The sequence below is a fragment of the Lutzomyia longipalpis genome, chromosome 3 (assembly GCF_024334085.1).
Source record: "Lutzomyia longipalpis isolate SR_M1_2022 chromosome 3, ASM2433408v1".
Lineage (NCBI taxonomy): Eukaryota > Metazoa > Arthropoda > Insecta > Diptera > Psychodidae > Lutzomyia > Lutzomyia longipalpis.
In genome coordinates, this window is record NC_074709.1 from 13,383,473 (window position 1) to 13,401,559 (window position 18,087).

General features: G+C 40.0%; 4 protein-coding genes across 6 annotated transcripts in view; 3 read left to right on the top strand and 1 right to left on the bottom strand.

Moving 5' to 3' along the window:
* LOC129793155 (potassium voltage-gated channel subfamily H member 8) overlaps window positions 1-14,376 on the top strand; it is a 59,321-nt gene extending 44,945 nt beyond the window's left edge. For all 3 annotated transcript variants that reach the window (XM_055832877.1, XM_055832875.1, XM_055832876.1), the window contains 5 exons: window positions 2,451-2,546; window positions 3,771-3,924; window positions 5,438-5,867; window positions 12,322-12,958; window positions 13,033-14,376. In XM_055832877.1, the coding sequence (XP_055688852.1) occupies window positions 2,451-2,546; window positions 3,771-3,924; window positions 5,438-5,867; window positions 12,322-12,958; window positions 13,033-13,614 (1,899 nt within the window). In that variant the 3' untranslated portion in view covers window positions 13,615-14,376. The remainder of the gene's footprint in view (window positions 1-2,450; window positions 2,547-3,770; window positions 3,925-5,437; window positions 5,868-12,321; window positions 12,959-13,032) is intronic.
* The window catches only part of LOC129793173 (uncharacterized), a 1,136,769-nt gene that overhangs the window by 278,684 nt on the left and 839,998 nt on the right, over window positions 1-18,087 (top strand). The window lies entirely within an intron of this gene.
* On the top strand, window positions 14,661-16,901 carry LOC129793181 (nucleolar protein 11). The gene is made up of 3 exons (XM_055832976.1): window positions 14,661-14,856; window positions 14,934-15,098; window positions 15,167-16,901. The coding sequence occupies exons 1-3, from the start codon at window positions 14,725-14,727 to the stop codon at window positions 16,823-16,825; spliced, it is 1,956 nt and encodes a 651-aa protein (XP_055688951.1). The 5' UTR covers window positions 14,661-14,724; the 3' UTR covers window positions 16,826-16,901.
* Window positions 16,822-17,839, bottom strand: LOC129793233 (calcyclin-binding protein). Its single transcript, XM_055833060.1, has 2 exons — window positions 17,685-17,839; window positions 16,822-17,612 (listed from the first exon to the last, which is right to left on the bottom strand). Exons 1-2 carry the CDS (start codon window positions 17,703-17,705, stop codon window positions 16,929-16,931), a joined length of 705 nt encoding a protein of 234 aa, XP_055689035.1. The 5' UTR covers window positions 17,706-17,839; the 3' UTR covers window positions 16,822-16,928.

An 18,087-nucleotide genomic window follows, 5' to 3' on the forward strand; every position in this document is an offset into this window, starting at 1 on the left:
CACTTTTGTTTCCCCATCGTCATAATCACTCGCAGCAAAATGAAACGAGAAGACAAAGGAAAGAATTTTCAATATAAGGATTTACACGGTGTACCCGGTAAACTGCATGACTCATATATAACGATCAAATATCCTTCAAAGTATTCCTTAAAGAGCAGTTCAATCGAACCCCACTGTATTTCGTCTATAATATAAAAGGCTCTCGGTTTCTTCATCCGCATCCCTTTCCACGGCTGAGGAAGCAACAATTGGGCATAGAGGGATTTTCCACCTCATTCCCTGCGCAAGTTTTCCTCATGGTACACACACACAGACCACAAGACGATGCCTTAAGGAAAAATATGTAATGTGCGTGAATGGAGAGATATTGTGTAGTAAACTCAAACCACCTCCATGGAAGGAGGCCCATGTCTTGCCTCTAATTAATGGTTCAGTGTGTTGACGAAAGGGCTTCGTGCTGTATCTTCCACATCAAAGGGATTTTGTGGTGAAAATTCGGTCAAATGCGACCACACACAGGCGTGTGTACGAGGAAATCCCAATGTCAGGGAGAATTTCAATTCTTCCCCCAAAAAAGCTCCACAATCGACATCAATTTTGATTCAATAAACCATCCGAATTTTCTCCCCACACCACCCTGGGGTCCACGTGGTGTGCGTGCAGCTTTCGCCAGAGATTTCGGGAGAGGGATGGAGAGTAGAAGAAAAGGGTGATCAATCACATTGTCCCACTCCGTGTCGCAAAGACGGAGATTTAGACGGTGGGTGGCAGCAAAGGCAGAAAATGGAGGATGGCAACAAAGAGTCTTTTGTTCTGGACGACAAGAACATGCTCTGCACTCTCTCTCTTGGATATCATACAATACATACATATGTACGGCATAAGAAGAAGAAAGCTTTAGATGGTGACTTGAAAAGCACACACACATGGTGGATTTACTGGATTGTGCGAAAAGAAAGTTTTCCATCGAAATGTATCACTGCCATTCGCATGATATCCATATATATAACGTAAAAAGTTACTTCACAACACAATGCAATATCTCTTGTTCAACTGCTTGGGAAAGAGAGGATCAATCAAAGAATATCTGTCGATGGTTGTTGCAGAATTTGATTTTATGCTCTTTATATTGATGAATGGCTTTCAGGAGCTTTAAGATTAATCTCCACCCATGCATTTTTTGGGATTTAATTTTTTTGAGATCTTTCCAAAAGGGGTAATAAATTAGAGTGCCATAATAAATTTCAGCACATCATAATCTCCGTATCAAATTGATTAATTGAGAGCGATGAAATATAATGCCAGGTCAAAGGAAAATCAATTGCAAATGTACTTAAAAAACAGATGAAAAATTTTCTGTTTAATTAAGGATCAAAATCTATTTATTTTAGAGCTTTTTAGTAAAAAGAAAAACTCTCAAATGATTGGAATTTATGGTAATAACGTTGAATGGAACTCAATCACGGAAATAAGGTAATTAAACAAGTCATGGCTAATGAAAATTTCCGTTATTCCGTTCACATATGGCATGGCGTTTCCACTGTTACGTCCCGCAGCATAAAAATTGCAATATAAAAAATTAAAAATAAATTACACAACGCAGCATTAAAATTTTAATTCATTAGCATTAATTCTGAATACTTTCCATTCGGAATTTTGTAGCTAAAGTACTTTCACGCGAATCTACAGAATATTCTCGCAAAGCTCTCATAACCAATATTGATTCCTAATTCCTCACACCATTTCTACTTTTTCCTGGTATTACCTACCTACAAAAAATCCTCCCCTTGGGGCATGGTAAATTCTTCTGTATGGCCGAACATTGGTTCTTTGTGTGTCATCTCCATCACAGAAGCGCAAATATTTCTTCAGTGTTTCTGGAGAGGAGTATAACCCATAAAGGGCGGATATGGACGGAAATGAGGAGAGCAAATAGAAAAGGATTAAGGAGGCGAGGATCTCATTCTTTATCCCCCCCAAAACATCCAATTCACAGAGGAAGGAAAAAAACTTGGAAGTAATTTCTTGTGAATTATCCTATTAGAGCGGGAAATTCAAAGAGGGGTTGCTCTTTGAACTTGCTGCTGCCACACTGTATTGACACTGAATTAAAAATTTTCTGCAAAAGCATCCGTTTCTCTTTGATAAAGAGTGCTGCTAAGGATACTACCAAAGGCGCTTAAGAAGGCGCTAAACGGGATTTTTTAAAAAGATGTGGGTTTTACGACCCCCCGTTTGAAGACCCTTCCACGTGCCCTGTGGGCACCGTGGAATGGAGAAAGTTAAATAAATTTTCACTCGGCAAAACATAATCAATTAATAATCCTCACTGTGAGGGGTATACCAAAAGGTTTTGCCTTTTGTACAGCTCGCGTTGTACCCACTAAACCACGCCAATTTAATTCAATTCCAACGTGACTTTTATGCGCTTTCTCCTTTGCCTTCCGTAGATTCTCAAGGAGTTCCCCGAAGAGCTCCGTGGCGACGTTTCGATGCATCTCCATCGTGAAATTCTTCAGCTACCCATCTTCGAAGCTGCATCGCAGGTAAGGAAGTTTTTTTGTGCTTCATCATCTTAATAAATTTCCCCACCCACTCTTGAATTCAATTCAACTCACTACTGCAGGAAATCCTCAAGGAGTCATTGAGGTGGAAAAGTTCATGCTAAAATTCCCTCAAGGACGCTGCTTTTCTCCATATACATACCGCTATGTTTGAAAATCCAGAAAAGCTTTAACGACCAATACAAAAGCTCCCCGTTCTGGTTGGTGGATGTTTTCCATTTAATAGCTCCCGTGGCAATTAATCCCATCTATTTGCGTGCAAATCTATCAAATATCCGTTTTATGGCCGGAGGCTTGGATTTTATTGTGCACTCACCATTTCGCAGGATGTAGATGCGCGGAAATATCGGGATGAGTGGTGGAGTTTTAATTGGTAAAATTGGAAAATGTGAAAAGGACATAAAATATTTAATTACAGTGTGAGACAAAAAGAGCAGAGGTTTTGTCAATTTATTGACTTTCCCAACTCCAAAATATTCTTTCGTTATGAGGTGCACACACCTGCGATGGGATGAGACACTGAAAGAAAATTAAATTAACACAGAAGAAATTATGAATTTGATTAAGAAATCATAAAAATTTCAGAGAAAAAAATCGTTTCCTTAATTCTTCTATGAGTTTAATGACTTTCCATCAACAAAAAGTTTTCTATTCAATTTCCCTTTTGTAGAAAGATTAGAAAAGAATTCCATTAGTTTAATTGCATTTTTGCTAAACTAAATCTATATTCACTTAAATTCAATAACAAAGTTTGTGGACAAAGTTGAAGATTTTAAGCTGTGCAAGATGAGAAATAGTTTCATTTTCCCGCATACATTTTAGATTCCTCTCTACACACTCTCAAACGTCTGACCTTCTTCTCCACAACCCTCCCCAAAGGGTGAGTGTAGTTTGGGGGTGCTTTCATGCAATGCTGTTCTCCTCGAGGGAATTTGTGGAGTGGAAGTATTCTGATATGTGGGTGCCACCTAAAGAGATTTCATTAGCCCCATGGTGTCTGTGGTGTGGGCAATGTGGGATGGTTCACTTTTGATTGAATTAATCAATTGATAAACGAAATGGAAACATTTAATCAATCACACACCTTCTCCCAAACTTAAATTTTGAACCCCATCCTCTTGTGGTCACACAAAGTGCCAAAAAAAACCCAAAAGAATCTTATCTTAAATACAGCAAATACAAATCTTTTGTATCTTTCTTCAATAGGGATGCCTGAAGCTTCTATCGTTGCACATCAAGACAACCTTTTGTGCCCCATCGGAGTACCTCATCCACAGGGGAGATGCCCTCAATCACATTTACTACATCTGCAATGGCTCCATGGAAGTTATGCAAAATAACATGGTTGTGGCCATTCTTGGTAAGTGATTTTATCATCTATCCCCCACGACGTTCCTTTTAAGAATTTTTCTTCTCCATCCCTTTTAATGCATTTTTCAGCTTCTTTCCCTTGGTACATTGCTCGTCTTCCTCTGCTCGCATTGAGGATTTTTCTCAAGGAGAACAAATCCACCATGAATTGCAATTTTTGCTGGACATTTTGCTGAATTTTTCACTTTTATGTACTTTTTTCTTGGAGAAAAATGATGGGAATTGAACAGGAAAATTGCTTGAGAATATTTTTCCCTCTTTTTCTTCAATCAGTTTCGTGATTGTTGGCAAATATTTCTTTAAAAAAAAGCTACTCTGAAAAAAGTTTGTATAAAGGTTTGAAAGAAAAAATTCTTTCCGTTGAGAAGAATTTTTAAGAGCAAAAAATCAATTTTAAATAACACGATCAAAAATATTATAGAGAGTTACAATCGAATAGTAATTTTCTTTTTTTCTCAATGTCTTAGCATATTTTCTACAAACTTTTTGCAAATTATTTCAGTTAAAATTTTATTCCATAATTCTTTCAGCAAAGGATTCTAGGGATTTTTTTTTATTAATTTTAGAAGAATTGCCATGTCATTGTGCATTTATTAAAAATTTCTCCCTGTTACAAGCTAAATTCCTTCCCGCTCTTGAGAAACTTTATTCTCTTGGAGAAAACTAGTTTCATGGATTTTGTGAATTTTATTCTTCACAATAAATGGCAGAGAAATGTGGAATACACATGAAGAATATCTTTGATTTCTTCAGCATTTTCTTGAAACAATTTATGAGTTTTTCAAGTAACAAATAGCTATAGTTTTGTACTTTGACTATTGTGTGTTATGTATATTTGCACCCATGTAAGAGACTTTTACTGTAAAGTGCTTACATATGTTTTAAATTGAAATTTCTTCGGATGGATTTCTCGTTCTATGGGTGAATGGGGAGTTTGTGGGATTTTTGAGCATTTCAAGAGAAATCCATTGAAGCAGTTTATTGCTTGGGAGAAAATTCTCTGCGAGAGATTTTTTTTTCCATCGTAAACTGAAGCTGTAACATTTGCCCTAAATCCATGCAAATACAGTTTGTCTATTGAAAAAAAAAAATGATAAAATTTGCAGAATTCAGCAAAAGTTAGCGCGCGTCTTCAATCAAAATTACTCATTTTTCAACAATATTCTCTGTGGAGCTTCAAATGCAATAAATCGATCCCAAAAGCAGCAGATATTTGCTTTCGAGTTCATTGCTTTCGCAATGGAGCTCCATAAATCAAGAATGAAGAGAAAGGGCCATTTGGGGGGAAAAAAGAATGAAGATACACAAAGGAATGTCTTTGCTGTAGAGAAGAAGTATTTGTCCAGTATTTCGATGCATTGATTTTGTGCTGAAAAAGGGATAAAGATTGAGGGAGAAGTGGTCACAACGTATTTCCCTCTTTTGGAAAGGATTTTTATAAAAGATCATTTTTCTTTAGCTTTTTGGGATTAATGGATTTTGTTCCTTTGACACACAAACAGGAAAGGGAGACTTGGTGGGATGCGACATCTCAGCCCACTTGACAACCCACTCAAATGGCCAGGGTGGCAACACAAATGCCCAGAGTCAGGATGTTATTGTGAAGAGTAGCAGTGATGTTAAAGCCCTTACATATTGTGATCTCAAATGCATCCATATGTGTGGACTCGTTGAGGTTCTCAGACTCTATCCAGAGTACCAGCAGGAGTTTGCCAATGACATCCAGCACGACTTGACGTTCAATCTCCGCGAAGGCTATGAAGCTGAGCAGGAATCAGACATCAATGGACCCTCCCTGGCACTCCCGTCAATCAGCGAAGACGATGAAAATCAACCAGATTCAGATGCACATTCCGTGTCACCGCACACAAATCTCACGAGATCACCGCTCCATGCAAACAGTAGTCCTCGGCATGGAAAATTCCTCCAGAGGTAAGGAAAAAATTGCCAAGAATTCTTGATAGAAAAAAAAACTTATTTTGCATAACTGCATGAGCAGTCTACGAAGAATAAACAAAAACTTTGGAAATTTTCTTAAATCAAATAATGAGCAGCAAACTCCTTCAAGTTTGTTTCTCATTCAGCAGAAAATTCTTCAACTTTCTTACCATCTTGTGAAGGATTGTTGGTTGAGATTTACATTTGAAGAATCATAAAAGTTTCCAAAGGGAGCATTATATCATGGAGTTTACATTAAGTCTATAAAATAAATGACTACACCACGTGCAATGAAGTTATGAAATTATCTGTTGAATAAGCTCATTGCACGTGTTAAAGTTTTAGATTAACATTCTACGGCGATATTACGTAATTAATTTGATTAAACTTGATATTCGTGCTACACTTGATTAATTTACTAACTGACTAAATACAAAGTTAATTTAATTCATTGAACACCTTGGTTGATAATTAATTTATTGGGAAAACTCATTTGCAAATTTACTAATTAACCCACAAAGGAGTTTAACCGTATTGGAACGTGTGAGAAAACCTTTTCATCTTTTATTAGTTATTATTATTATTTATTTCATCCACTTAGGTACATTTTTTTCATATCGCACCGTAATAATTCAGAAAGAATAATTCAATTGACTAATTAAAGGGAATAAGGAAGTTAAAGAAATTCACAATTCATAATTTATAAATACAAAAGAAAAAAAGAGAGGGGTGATTAAATGCTATTGAGTAGACCACACTTATCCAGAAACTTAATAACAGTTTGAGTATCAAGAATTTTGTAGGTGAGAAAGGAGTATGGGGATTTGTTCCCAAAGAAGGTAAATCTGTTGAGTTCAAACTTTTGGCATTCTGAAAGGATGTGGTCCACGGTGAGAATTTTGTTACAAGTAGAGCAGATGGGAGCAGGGGTTCTTTCCATTCTATATGACTCGGTGAGCCGGGTGTGTCCGATAATGAGGCGTGTAATGACAACACAGTCTTTGCGAGATAAGGATGAGGGCACCCTTGGAGTTTTAGGAAAAGAAATAATTTTTTTGATGTGGTCGGAAGCATGGTCATTATACCATCTAGCTCTGTCTTTAGAGAAAAAGTTATAGCATTCTTTTAGAGCACTTTTAAGAGAGATAGAGGGGTCGCTTACACATGGAGACAATGCTGCCTCCTTGGCCATAGCATCGACTAGCTCATTCCCAGGTATCCCTTTATGCCCGGGGACCCAGATCAATCTGATTTTCCCATTAGCTTTCATTAGCATGGAGCGGATTTTTCGGATCGAAGCTATTTTGTTCCCTAAATTTTTGACTGCTGATAGAACACTAAGAGAATCTGTGATGATTGCATAATGGTCAGATGAATTGATGTCCGACAAAACAGAAAGACATTTTTCTATAGCTTTTGCTTCTAGGTCAAAGATGGAAACAGAGCTGTGACATTTGGCCGTGAAAAGTGAATTACTTTCATTTGTAAAGGCGTACCCCTTATTAGGCCCTTGACCAGAACCATCCGTATAATATGTTTTGCAGTTGGGATGAAATTTGTAAAGGGTGACTTCTAAATTTTGAATTAGTTCGTCAGAGGACAGAGATCTGTAGTCACACCCGAGCATATCTGTGTTCACAAAGTCATTTCTAAAGTCCCATGGTGGGTAATCTTCTGGGAGAGTCCTATCTATACTTAAGTTATGGAGGATGGTGTTTTTAAGATAGCCACCTTTGCTAGCAAAAGATCTGTTCGATGAACATGAATCATCCATAATTTCTGTAAAACACGGAGAAGGGGGACCTGCGCTTATTCGAATAGACGATTTGCTTCGAATAAAATCCCATTGATGCAAAAGAGGAGAAACGCCAGCTTCTCCTAGCAAGTTTGGAATTCGAGAGGTACGAAAAGCACCTGTGCTTAGTCTGTAACCAGCATTGTAAATAGAAGTAAGCGTTTGAAGGGATGATTCTAGTGAGGAAGAAGAATAGACCTCTGCTCCATAAAACATTTTAGAGAGAATTGTGGACTCATGAACTCTGATAAGTGCATCCCGATGGGAGCCCCATGTGGTAGCTGAAAGACATTTGATCACATTAAGTCTGGAGTTGCATGTTGACTTCATTTCCCTGATATGTTTATTAAATTTGAGTTTGCGATCCAAAAGAACGCCCAGGTATTTGTACTCCTCAACATTGTCAACAAATGTGCCATTCAACACGAAGTTCTGTGGCTCGCATTTATATTTCCCGCAGAAATGAAGAACTTTGGTTTTATGGGGAGAAAATCTAAACCCCTTTTCCATAGCCCATTTTGTCATTCTGTTGAGACAGTGTTGGAGTTCAAAGAACCGCTGTTCGTTGTCAGTTGTTGAGTTATAAACCACAATGTCGTCAGCATAAACTAGTATTTTATTAGGGCCATCAGGAGGGAAAAATTGAAAGACACTGTTAATGGCAATGAGAAATAGAGTGACCGAAAGAACCCCTCCTTGTGGGACTCCATTTTCCATAAAAAATTCATCTGAGAGAGAATTGTTGACCCTGACTCGAACAGATCTAGTGTCTAGATACCAGCTAATAAAGTTCAATATGTGTCCATCAAGACCCCAATTATGGAGCTGACACAGAACAGTCTCTTTCCAAATTCTATCGTAGGCCTTTTCTAGGTCGAAAAAAATTGCAGTTGTGTGTGATTTTGAGTCTAGTGACTCCAGAATATCACTCGTGAGTTTGCCCAGGGCATTGGTAGTGGATCGTGAACTTCTGAATCCGACTTGATTAACATGAAGAAGATTGTTATGCTCAAGTACCCAGATTAGGCGAAAATTAATCATTTTTTCAAAGATCTTAAGATCACAGTTAGACAAGGCTATCGGGCGATAATCAACTATGCTGTTTGCTTTAGTTTTGGGAATTGGTATAATAATTGCGTGTTGCCATACCTCGGGGTAGGAATGCTCCACCCAGATTTTATTGTAGAAATTAAGTAGAGATATTTTCCCAGAATGGTGAAGATTACTTAGCATACTGTACGTTATGGTATTGGGGCCGCAAGATTTTCCTTTGCTTTTGGACAAAGCTAAATCTAGCTCTTCGATTGAGAATTGGTAATTAATTGCAGAGCATAGAGGAAGTACGGGTGTACGAGCATTAATTTGTTCCTCAATCCTTTTCTTCGCCCTCTGTTCGCTTGGTGTTAGTGAATTATTAGATGAGGCATATGTGAATTTTTTTGCTAAAATGTTAGACATTTCATTAGGTTCAGATGAGGAACCAAAAGAACAGTCGATTTTCCTAATAGGAGGGGATTTAACACCTCTGATTGCATTGATTTTTGACCACATTTCTTTTGCCGGCGTGTTCATATTTATGCTCTCCGCATAAGTATGCCACGAGGAAGTTTTAGCTGAGTTAACTTTTTCTTTGACTTCACTAAGAAGACAAAGATAGTCGTCCATGTTTTGAGGTGTAGGGTGTTTTCTTAGTTTTTTGCATGCCCTTTTCCTAAGTTTGACCAGAGAGGAGAGTTCATGATTCCACCATGGAACTTTCTTCTTTCCACTATGCCCTTTAGATTGCGGGATTGCTTGCGAAGCTGCATTTAAGATATTCTCACTAAGAACTTCATAACATTCTGGTACTGATTGGTCTATCGTATTTAACTCAAGACATGTTAAATTTTTAAAGAGCGACCAGTCTGCAGCTGATTCGACCCACTTCTTTTGACTGGGTGAAGTTGTGGGATTTTTACTGATGTCAGTAATAAAAATTGGAAAATGATCACTGCTTCTGGGATCCTCGTCTACTTCCCAAATAAAATTGCTTGCTATAAGAGGATCGACTATTGTTAGGTCAATGGCGTTCATTGTCCGATGTGCAACAGATATATTAGTACAACTACCATCGTTGAGAAGCATTAGTTGGCTGTTGATAAGCACATTTTCCAGCATATGGCCTCTGCGATCAGTTTTTGAACTACCCCAGATGTGGTTGCTGGCATTAAAGTCGCCCATTATAATAAAGGGCGGGGTGATTTGGTTAATAAAATTAAGAAAGTGCTGACGAGTAACCAAAGTTGGTTCTGGTCTAATGTAAACTGATACTAGTGTTATCGGAATGTCTAGGTGAAGCTTGATAGCAATAGCCTCGATCTCAGAGTTTAAATGGATGGGGATGACATCGTAATTCCAACCCTTTTGAATAAGAATTGAAACTCCTCCGCTCATTGTTGGATTGTCTGATTCATTAATATGAACAGCATTGTAGCCATTAATAGAAGGTTTTGTGTTATCTAAAGGGCTGACTCGTAAATGAGTCTCCTGTAGGCAGACTGCAATGGGTTGCTTCTGAGCTAGCAGGACTTCAAGTTCAGCTCTTCTAGGATAAAATCCATGGCAGTTCCATTGCACAAACGAGCAGGGGGAGAAAGGTTGTGAATTGATGTCACTTGAGTTTTGTTGATGAGAGGGCGAATTTGATACTTGAGAAGGAAGTGAGTCACTATGAGAGTTTATATCAACGTTCATGGTGATGGAGAGGAAGGAATGGGTGAAACATCCATTCCATCAGCATCCGATGAGCGGCAATCTGTGTCGGAGTAGTCAGAGCAGTCAGAGATTACCAGAGAGTCGGGAGGTTTGGGGTCAGGATCGGGATCGGGAGGAGGGGGATCGGGGGCAGAGGAGGGGCCGGGGACTGGGGAGGAAGGGGGAGGATGGGAAGGAGGAGAGCGAGGGGTTGAGGGGGAGGAGGAGGGGTTGAAACCATAGAAAGGCGTACTAACTGAATGTGTTAATTGATTTCCTGTAGAAATAGTAGTTCCTGTAGATACTGAAGAGTCTTTTGAATGAATGGGAGTTTTAATCGTTTTAGAAGTAAGAGAAGTTTCAACTTGAGATGTAGATTGAAGAGTAGTCTTTTGATTTTGTTGTCGTTTAAATTCCTTATTTGTGAATTTTTCTTGGAATTTTTGGAATTTTTTTGAAACGTTAGATTTGAAACTGTTGCTTGTAATTTTGGACTTTGGTTTCTTGGATTTGACGGTGTTTTGGTTTTCGCGAGAACTGACTGATTCGATTTCAACGTCTGGACTTGTAATTGGTTCTGTTGAGTCTTCTACGATCATTTCTGATTGGGATCTTCCATTTGAACGAATAGGTAGATAAGTTGGAATTTGATGAGTTTCTGAAGATGGTTTCTTGGCTGGGATGGATTTTGGGGTTTGAAGCATTTGAGAATAGGAAGGGGAGGAAGAGGAGGTAGAGGATTGGCTGTTGTTGGGAGGTAGTTGGGAAGCTGGTCTGTTCCGGTAATTGGGGCCGTGTTTCCTGATGTTGAGCTCTTCCCTGGCAAGACTGTATGGTATCCTCATAGTGACACGTATTGCATTGATTTCCTTTTCTTCCTGAAATCTTGGGCAAACCTTACTAAAGCTCGGATGTTCTCCCTGACAATTAACACATTTTGCTGGAAGAGTGCATTTATCTGGGTGAGAATCTTCACCGCAGAAACCGCAGGTGGGCTTGTTCTTTTGAGAATTGCACCTTTTCTTTGTGTGACCTAGTTTTTGGCAGATCACACATCTGAAGGGAGAAGGGATGAAAATTTCGGTTTTAACCACGAGGTAGGCAACATTAATCTCTGCTGGGCATGTAGGAGTTTTAAATGTAAGAAGATGGGTTGCCGTGTCAACCCATGAACCATTTTCATTCCGTTTGAGCCTCTGAACATTAATAACCCCTTGATCGGACAATCGGGAACAAATTTTTCCTGTATCAATTCTCATCAATTGTTTGCATCGAATAATAGCTTGGGACTGATTAAGTACTCCGTTTTCGGAAATTGTAACGGGTTTATTGTCCAGACCAAAAGTGGAAATGCATTTGAGTTGTTCAATTTGTTGTGCGGTTTTTGTTTGGACAAGGAGATCTCCACTGCCCAAACGGGTTACATTTTTAAATCCTTGGGGAGAGATTTTTGTGAGGCCGTCAAAAATATCAAAGATGTCGAGATCTCTAATCTGCTCTCCGCTGATAACGAAATACTTTTCCGTTTCAGACGGATGCGTGAAATAGGCATGTTTAAGGACCTTGAAATTATTTCGAGCAGCCTCTCCCAATGAGGGCATCTCGCCCCGATGTATAGCATTGTTCATGTTGAAATTCCCAGGGGGCCCAGGGCCCCCCGAACTAGCACTCATTTTGCCCCCTAACTAGAAGTGTTCGGTTGTTTGCGGCAATAAACCAGAAAAAGAAAGAAATAAACTTGTGCGAAACAGGCAGAAAATCTGCTAAAAAATCACTCGGAAGTGAACAAAAGCTCTGAGAGAGAGAAACTTGCAAACACGTCCGAACGCTGCAATGTCCAAACCGCAACTGCTTTTATTAGTTAAATTAAATACAAAAAGTATAATGTTTTTCCCAATTGTTGTATTTTCTATCGAACAGGGGAAGATCCTTGGCAGCTTTGCGGGAACGTGTTGAACGTCAGAGATCCGTTCCAAGTCAATCACCAACTTTGCAAAACACTCAATCAAATAGTCTTGAAGGTTTGAACTTAGAACAACCCCATAGACCATCTCATGATCGTCTTGATAGCCTGCATCAGGACGTGACGGCGCTCAGTATAGAAGTACGCAATGCAATTCAGGCCCTTCAGGAGATGGCAATGTCCCGCCTAACATCCCAGGCTGACCTGAGTTCACACCGCTTTGCACCAGCACGTTCCATTCCTAATTTACCCAATGGTACGGGTGCTGCAATGGCCTATGAGCAACTCCTAATGGCACGGAGTTCGTCGCATCCACCGGAAATTTGGGGTAGGGAAATGTGCCTGTCGGAGGATCAGTATGCACATGGAACGGGAGCGCCTCCCGAGTACGCCGAGTCCGTGAGGAGCCTCAGTAGCGTGGCCACGCAGACGGAAGCGGCGATCGACTACGAGACCCTCGAGAAGATCGTCCTCCGTAATCCGCGGCTCGTGCTCGGCATCCTCGGGATTGACGCGGTTTATCGTACTGAATGTGAAGTAGCACCAAAACCATCGACACTCAATACAATTCCAGAAGCTCTAAGTTCACCAGAGGTGAGACTCCAACAGCCGTTCTCTTCTGGGACATTGATAAGACCAATTTTTGAAGCAATTTCTACCTTTTCTAGGTGAGCAATCACAATCTAAATGGACTCCTGTGTGATGAAGTTGTCGTGGAGGAACCAACCAATGAGAATTCCCGCTCAACGGATGCTCTTCTCGGGAATAGCTGTGAGAATGTTGCTGAAAAGGAAGAAAGCACCGTGGAGAGTAGTTCCTTTGCAGCAAGTCTTCGGGAGAAGTACAAATGGGAGAAGAGTTTGCGTAAATCCATGTCAGACTTTGGGATGAGTAAGTCAAGTAGCAGCAATAGCCTCACAACACTCTCAAATAGCAAATCCACCGACTCGGATATGATGGGAAAGCAGAAACCATCGAGAAGATCACTTAAAGGAGCTCCGGAGAAGAAGGACTATGAGAGATTTTCCTCAGCTGAGAGTCCACCTGATTGTGCAGCATCAACATCGAATTACTTCGAAGAATCCGATGAGACGAGAGCTCTCCTTGGACGGGAAAATCGCGTAACTATGCGCAAAGCAAGTGGAACCACCCGAGCACCGGCTAGTTATCGCTTCTCTGCTGGGGATGCTGATAAACTAGAGGCAGGGATAAAGAATCTCCCATCGACGCGGTCTCTCAAAGAAAGCTGAATCCCCCACTTTTTTCTCTAAAAAAAACCACCGAGTTAGCACCACTTCTAATTAATAGGAAAATGTAAAAATTGCAAAATATGTGTTGTTTGGAAGTCTTTTGGGCAAATTTTTGCCTCCCACTTACAAAAAAAATTCAGCTCAAGTGACCAAAACGTCCTTCACAAAATTTGAGAATTTTTAGCTCACAAATTAACTTTTAACAAAAGAAAACTCAACTCATTGTCCAACTTCATTCTAAAAAAAATTAATATTTATTAACACTCTCCCCTTCATTACTACCCCCAGAAACCCCTCCACACACACACCACAAAAAGAGCTCATCTTTCGTGTGATAAATAGTGAGGCGGTAAATCAATCAATAATTTTTGTACATATCAGAGAGAGGTAAACGACTCTATGTATCCTCCCAGGCTGGAGGAAAAGTCCCTCCCAGGCCGGAGGAAAAGATGGGAATTATTTTTTCAATTGTAGTGCCTCTAAATTATAGGATGATAAGATTCAAATTAAATGTTCAAAATAAAAAGAGACTATATTTGCTTGAAACTCTCCTCTTCTCATGAATGTCAACAAAAAAACCAAAATAAACTTCAGAGCCATATTTTTCGAGACAAAACACTTGAATCACTGTGAATCTGTTAAAAACATTCCAAAAAAAAATGATAAAAAATTTAAAGACGTGATAGTTGGTAGTTCTTAAGGCACATTGGCATTCAAATTTGCTTTATTTTAGGAGAAGAAATAAAATGAAAATCAATTGAAGCTCTGTTTTTTATTTTTATTTAATTGATTCTTTTCAAGATTCGTCAAATTTTCACAGGAAAATACAATTTTCTCCCGGAAGATGAAAGAAAAACTCGATCCTGAAAGGTTTCATCACTATTTCTCATATTTAGCTACATTTTCCTTCACAATTTGCAAAGATCCCGGTTTTCCAGAATTTTTTCCAAGACCTCACAAAATTTTCCAGGACTTTCAATTCGTTTTAGCCGTTACAAAGGTTATTTTCAAATAGACACGTGGCTCCGCCTACTTTGGTCAAAGAGAAACATTTTTAGCACACACGCGTTAGTTTGTTTTCCTTTTCTCCCCCTTTTTGCGGCTGATAAAATGGCCAAATTGTTGGCTTTTTATACGCTCTGCCCTGTCAATGATAGCCGGGAATTCCTTGGAGTCACAGCTGATGCTGAGGATGGATCCGTCATCAATACTTTGGGCAGAAATATCGTGATAGTTACGAAGGTATGAATTTTTAGGTTATGTTTACATTTTTGCTTCTTCCCGGAAACTCACCTTTCTCGGCTTTTTCCTGCCCACAGTTGAGTGATCAGAAGCAAATCCGCAGCTGGACGGTGTTGGAGAAACTCTCTAATCGGGTAGTTTATGATGGTTCATCCGGAAAGTATGTAGGAGTATTTGGGAAGAAAATTCTCAAATGTTGGACTGCCTCCGAGACAAATCTCAAAAAAGTCAAGAAGATTAAGGTGAGTGGGATGCAATAGACCTGTCCAGGTGATTCAGGAAGATCTTCTGTCTAATTTCCTGATTATAGTTGCAGAAAAATGTGAGTGATTTAGTGACTTTTGGGGAGAAACGTGAAACTTTGGTTGTCTTTGAAGATGGAAGCTGTGCTGCCCTCTCAGCCCTCATTGATGGGCTGAGTCTCCCCGCAGAGGGACCATTGAACACTAACACGGCAATAGAATCCCCGAAAATCTTCCCAACACCCACTGGGGAGCTTCTTTTTGTATTTTTCACGCGAGATTTGACGACGGATTCCGTGGAGCTTCGCTTCTCTTTCCTCGAGGATGATTCCCGGACACTTCATGGGAATTTCGGGAGAATAAAGCTCAATCGGGGAATTCCAGGAGTCAAATTGGTGGGATACGAAGTGACAGAAGGTCCCATGTTGGTGACAATTTGGTCGGATAGAAGGATTTTCCGGAGAAAGGTTAAATTTGACGAAGACGACACTCCCGGACAATTCACATTTATGCTAAATGCTGTAAGTGTGGAGCACCCGCTGAGCATTGTGAGCGTATCTAAGGACTATCTGGCTATCTATGGAGCCAATGTGGGTCAGGAGGGAGCATCCCTGATTCTCTACAACTTTTACTTCAACGTCATCCAGGCGAAACAATTCTTCAAAGTCTACTTCGGCAATTCTCGTCTCTCAGTCGTTGGCAATAATATTCTCCTGGCTGCTGGGCAGGTACTGGCTGTTGTTCCCTTCCGGATACCACAAGCCTACCTCGCGGATATGGTGGGAAGTCAGAAGAGCCCAAAGAAGGACAAAGATATCGCTCGTGACTACGTGAATGAGGATGATGAGCTCGAAAAAGCCATTGAGAGGGATTCACAGGAATTCGCAGCTAAACAAAGCTTCCAGAATGAAGAAGCAAATCCCGAGCATGACAAGGATTCCCAAAGAACTAACAAAGGGCCATCCCTTGTTGCTTCTGAGGTGAAAATGGATGAAAAACTGAGCGCTCTAAGGCGAAGAGATATTGTTGTGGAATTCCTTGAGATTGAAGATCAAGATGGGATTGAGGTGAAGGTCTTCACAAACCCAAATGCAACAACATTCTCAAGGGATGAATTTGAATTTCTCGCCATGGAATTAGAAGCTTCGGGAGCATCAGAATTGGAGATTTCTTCAAAAATTATCACTTTAGCCCTTTCCGGGAATGTTCCGGAAGAGGCACAGAAGTGCCTAAGAAGGTATTCCTGCATTCCAGAGGAAAAACTAGTGAGCTGCCTTGTTTATGCGATGAAAAAGAAGAATTGGGACTTCCTCATCACAGTGCTCAGTGTGGATTTTAGCCATGAGGATCTAGTTGGGGAATTGCGGAATCAGCTGAAGGAAGAAATGATTTATCCGCTCATGAAGCGTCTGCTGAAGATTTTGGAGAGTAAGCAGCTTGAGGAGCATCCAACACCAGCTGGAAGCCTCTGGGATGGAGATGCGAGGATTCTGGAGTGGTTCTCAGCCCTTCTCGATGCACACTTCCAACACCTCGTGATGCGTGATGCGGAAAAGACGCGAAAGTGCTTGGAAATATGGAAAAAGGTCCTCGCTGGCTACTGGAGAGCCATTAACGAGGCAAACGATTTCTCCGCCACACTGCGTAGCATCAGCAATAACAAAGCTCCCGCCAGGACGCAAAAAGCTTCCAAATGGTACTCAATAGACCTTGTTCAGCTCTATTAGCTTCCGGATATATTTTATTTATAATAAAAAATGATTAATACATTTTAATATTAAAAGGCTTCATGGCCTTGTGGAATTCCCGACTTTACATTTTGGCTGCCCCCTAGAGTTCCGGAACTTGGAATCCGGTGTCGCGTTTCTCCTGTGCCTCTGTCCATGCCTTGGCAATCATCCTCTTTGTGTCTGAATCTCCAGATTCGTACATTTTCTTCATTATATTCATTATTCCCGCCGATGGATCCTTGGAATCCTCCGTCTCATCTTCTGCCGTTTCCGAGACGGCGTTTTCCTTGATATCCTTCACTTTCTTCTCCGTGCTCGTCAAGCAATCCCATCGTAATCCCTGAACTGCCTTCTTCATATAGATCGCAACAAGATCAGTCTTGATTTTCCGGTAGCTCTTTGTCACATCAATGGCTTCCAGCAAGTTCTTCACGACCAAACTATAGTCTCGCCCATTGAGATCCTTTACCGTGAGATTTAGGGACTTTTCCGTAAAGTCCACAATTACTCCATCTTCCGGAACCTTCTGTACCCCATCCAGAGTCACGAAGATCTTAACGAAGGCATCGCTCTGGTCAAAAGCGTAGTTAGTCAGCTCCATGACGTACCTCTTTGGTCCGGAAAGGACCCCACTGGATGCTGGCTGGCCGGAATTATGTTGATTTTGCAGAAGAGTCGACAATTCAGTCTCCCAGCGTCGTTTCTCCAGCCCCAAGGCATTCTTCACGCGCTGCCGGATAGCCAAATCCTGCAGCTTTCCCAATTCTTCCAGATCTTTCTTCAGCTGTAAGAAACATTTTGAGGTTAGAATTGGAGTTTTGGGAAAATTTCTCATATTTTGAGAGATTTTACTCACTTCCTCGATTTTGGCGTCCATCCTTTCAACAATCTCTACCAAATTCTAATGTCTGAAAAGAGAGCAAATGAATTTTTCACCGATTTTCACGGATTTTCCAGAAAATTCTCGCTTTCCGCTTGTGAATTGTTTTTACTTTGTGTGCTGTTTTGGTGGGTAAAATTGGTTAAATTTACTCTGTTGGTAAAGTTAAGAAAAGTTGGTAATGATCGTAATGATGGTAAAATTCGTAATTAATTCTTGACATTGATTAGAACAGTTAATGAGTTATTTTCTTATTTTCTTGCTATAAAATTATTAATTTTTCTCTACATTTTGTTAAACTTTGAAGATTTTGCTTTTTTTTTATTTATTTATTTGTGTAATTTTTGATTTTTTAGGAAAATTTTCTTTTAGATATCAT

Excerpts from the sequence above, each read along its gene's own strand:
- LOC129793181 (XM_055832976.1), top strand. The coding sequence starts at position 14,725 with ATGGCCAAATTGTTGGCTTTTTATACGCTCTGCCCTGTCAATGATAGC. Across the intron at positions 14,857-14,933 it reads ATATCGTGATAGTTACGAAG|TTGAGTGATCAGAAGCAAAT; the intron begins GTATGAATTTTT and ends TCCTGCCCACAG. Across the intron at positions 15,099-15,166 it reads AAAAAGTCAAGAAGATTAAG|TTGCAGAAAAATGTGAGTGA; the intron begins GTGAGTGGGATG and ends TCCTGATTATAG.
- LOC129793233 (XM_055833060.1), bottom strand. The coding sequence starts at position 17,705 with ATGGACGCCAAAATCGAGGAA. Across the intron at positions 17,613-17,684 it reads TGGACGCCAAAATCGAGGAA|CTGAAGAAAGATCTGGAAGA; the intron begins GTGAGTAAAATC and ends TGTTTCTTACAG.